Consider the following 3,303-nt stretch of genomic DNA (forward strand, 5'->3'; position numbering starts at 1 on the left):
AGAGAGAGAGAGAGAGAGAGAGAGAGAGAGAGAGAGAGAGAGAGAGAGAGAAATAAAGAGAGGGACACGAAACTATGTACAACAATCGAAACAGAGTTCTCACCGCGTACATTGTATATTTCGAATTTGGAGTACATCCAAATTGAAATGCAATATCACGCGATAACTGGAGTGCGTGCGATCTTTTGAAACGACAGTGAAATTCGCGTCGGTCCGGGTTAAAGCGAAGAAAAACGACGTGCGTTCTAACAGAGTCGTTTTGGCTCGGATCAATGAATTCGCAGCTATAGAGGTTCTACCTAACGCATTATTCATCACTTCTGACACATTGTATTCGGGGCCTCATCGACGGTCCGTCGTGAATTTTGGGTTTCGCTAATTAAAGCGGGATACTTTAGATCACGAGATCAATCGTCCCTCTTTTTCCAACTGAGATTTCCGACACAATCAAACGATTGCGCAAGAGGTCGCGGGACGGATGAAACAGAGCAGTTGGAGTAATTCCAACGAGAATGAACATTGTTCCGGTGTTATTGCGTCGCCCGCGTGTGATAAGTACCTTCGGCGATACGCTTTATGTTACGTTTGTCATCTTTATTGCCGCTCTGTACGCAACATTTACAACTCGCCGGTGCTATTATAACAGCCTTTCATCGAGTCATTCTCGTGTCGGACGCGTTTCACTTCATATCGAGGAGCATTCGCGCGAGTAAATACGGACAGTACGATCTTCTTTATGAAGACCCACGAGCGCATTGTTAATCATCGTGCACCACATCATTTCGAATAGTGAAACGGGATTTTCATATCGCCACTTTGTATCTCGCGACAATGACCTTATCGCTATGCGCCAGCCGTGCTGACACCTACTGATCCACCTACTTTACCGCTACTATCCGGTATTCGTAATAAAAGCCGCGTTAAATATCTGTTCTATAATATCACACTACTTTTCCAACTCGTTATTCAAACGATCGAACAAGCGCATTGTGGTCGTACAAACGTATTTAATGCAAATCCTCCTCCTGGTTTCTAACGAAATTCTAACAAAATTCGCCGACAATCTTGAATGTCGTTTGCACACGATTTTACCTCATGTTGTTGCTGTTGCTGTTGAGAGAATGATCCCTGCGCGTGGCCATAATACTGATAATTATTGCGGTAACTCGGAGAGCCGACCGCTGCCGATTGGTTTCCCATCAACGATCCTCGAGGCAAACCCAATCCAAACATATCCGAAATCGCGCTATCACCTGAAGAAGAAACAGAAAAAAAGCGATGATTAGTGGAAAGAGAAGAAAACGATTGTAAAAAAACGAAAGAAATATATTTAATATAATCGTATTTATTCTAGCTACGCTAGAACTAAACAAGCGAGTAGAAATAATGTTTCGGTGTATCTCGTACTATATAATAATTAAATAAAATAATAATTAGATAATGATAACAGAATTAATTTTATTCTATTGAAACAAATAAGAAAAACTGTCCTGTTTTTTGAAAGTTCTTTGAGAAAGAACAAAAGTTACATGAAACGTCAATCCTTGTAAATACTTATAAATATAATCCTTATAATTAGAATTGCTCAAAATAAAAATTCAACAACTAAAATTGGATCCAATCAGACCCTGACGGTGTATTGAGGATTAAATGAGAATATGTCGCTTACTGTCAGTATTGTTAACGTTCTTGTCGGATTGTGATGAGGAGGCTTCCTGGGAGTAACTGGAGAGATGCGTGGGCGGCGGTGGTAGGTCCAACAGTAAATTGCCGATCGACTGCAATTGATGCAGTCTCTCGCGCTCCTGATCGCGCTCCTTTCCGCGCTCCCGCTCGCGGTTCTGGTTGAGTTTCCGCAGCAACAGCTTGCTCCGCTCTCGATTCTGCATCGTGTCTTGATGATGAATCGGCTCCGGGTGATTCATCGATGCGCCCCGATCGAATCCGAGGTTCGCCCTGTCGTTCTCCTCGCTTGCCAGCGAAGAGTCTGACTGCAAAATCATGACATTCGCCAATTAGTCCGACTTCTCTCGACGAAAGTATTTCCACACGCGTGCACACACACGCGAATGCGTCGCGAGGACGATATTTGCGAAACAATTTTGACCGGCTCCCACCCCGGCAAAATCGTCGAGGCAGGCTGATCTTTCCCGAGTTACACGAGCGACGCGGATGCTTCCTAACAGCGAAAGAGAGAACGATTTCGTCGTTCACAATATAGAATGTACCGCGGTACAAACACGCGATACATTACTCTTACGGCAAAACGTAATTCGTGTATCACTTTATAACGCGACTAAGACCGAGAGGTGCTTCAAGTGATCTCGCTTAATCACGAATCTACCGGCAATTTGGGTAATTACCTCGGCTCGTTTAAGCGACCACGTTATTCCGTATTTTCTTCTGTATTTCCCGATCGCGTCGTCTCGTTGAAAGAGGGAGGGAGAGAGAGAGAGAGAGAAAGAGTTCCACTTCGAAATTACTTCGAAATCGCGCCGTGTTTCGCGACCGCGGACACGACGCACGCTCCTTATCAGCTCCTAACGTTATGAACGACGCGGACGTACTGCGCGCGAACAGCATCGTACAAACAGGGCTTGAAGGACGTTACGCGCTCCTGGGCCCCGCGTTTGGAATTCGCGAGAGAAAAAAAAAAAAATTCTTCAGGAACACCAGGCGTATCGGAACACATTCCACGGCTTTCCCGGAATTTACTTTTGGACGCAAATTCCGCTGGTAACTACCGTTCGCGGCGACACGCGTTGTACACGCGATGATCGTACCGTCCCGGTGTTTACGTCACGTGTGACGTGCGGAATCTTCGCGAGGAACCCCTTTCGGTCTCGCACAAGAGGACCGCGCGCGAGGTTCTCCTTCGTCGCTTTGGCCGCTGTCGCGCGACGATTTTTGGAGTCTCGCGAGCAAAATGATCGAGAAGCTGTATGAACAAGTACATTTATCGGTCGGAGACAAGTACGCACGATAGGAACGTGGAACGGTGCCGTGCTTGATCCGCCATTGGGAAAAATATTTCGCGAAAACACGGACACAATGTCTTGCACTCTCCTACCGTTTTCGTCGAGGCGATTAGCCACTTCGATTACGCTGTAACATCGCATATGCACAGTAATAGCGTTGGTTAATATTAACGACGACGATGAATGCAGTGTTTACAATTTTGATGATAGCGAGAGTAATAATATGATGAAAATAAAAATAGAAAAAAGAGGAGGAGAGAAAGGGAGAGAGAGAGAGAGAGAGAGAGAGAGAGAGAGAGAGAGAGAGAGAGAGAGAGAGAGAGAG

The 3,303-nt window shown here is 45.4% G+C and overlaps 1 protein-coding gene across 5 annotated transcripts in view; it reads right to left on the bottom strand.

Annotated features, from left to right (window-relative positions):
- LOC116851241 (cytoplasmic polyadenylation element-binding protein 1) overlaps window positions 1-3,303 on the bottom strand; it is a 9,057-nt gene that overhangs the window by 4,311 nt on the left and 1,443 nt on the right. For 3 of the 5 annotated variants that reach the window (XM_032830490.1, XM_032830489.1, XM_032830485.1), the window contains exons 2-3: window positions 1,670-1,991; window positions 1,093-1,253 (exon numbers count right to left, since the gene is read on the bottom strand). In XM_032830490.1, coding sequence (XP_032686381.1) covers window positions 1,093-1,253; window positions 1,670-1,991 — 483 coding nt within the window. Of the gene's footprint in view, window positions 1-1,092; window positions 1,254-1,669; window positions 1,992-2,363; window positions 2,585-3,070; window positions 3,092-3,303 lie in introns of those variants that run through there. The other 2 variants (XM_032830488.1, XM_032830486.1) reach the window with 2 other exon arrangements.

This window comes from Odontomachus brunneus, unplaced genomic scaffold (assembly GCF_010583005.1).
Source record: "Odontomachus brunneus isolate Ranch 3 - 2012 unplaced genomic scaffold, Obru_v1 Obru_scaffold_169, whole genome shotgun sequence".
Classification (NCBI taxonomy): Eukaryota; Metazoa; Arthropoda; class Insecta; order Hymenoptera; family Formicidae; genus Odontomachus; species Odontomachus brunneus.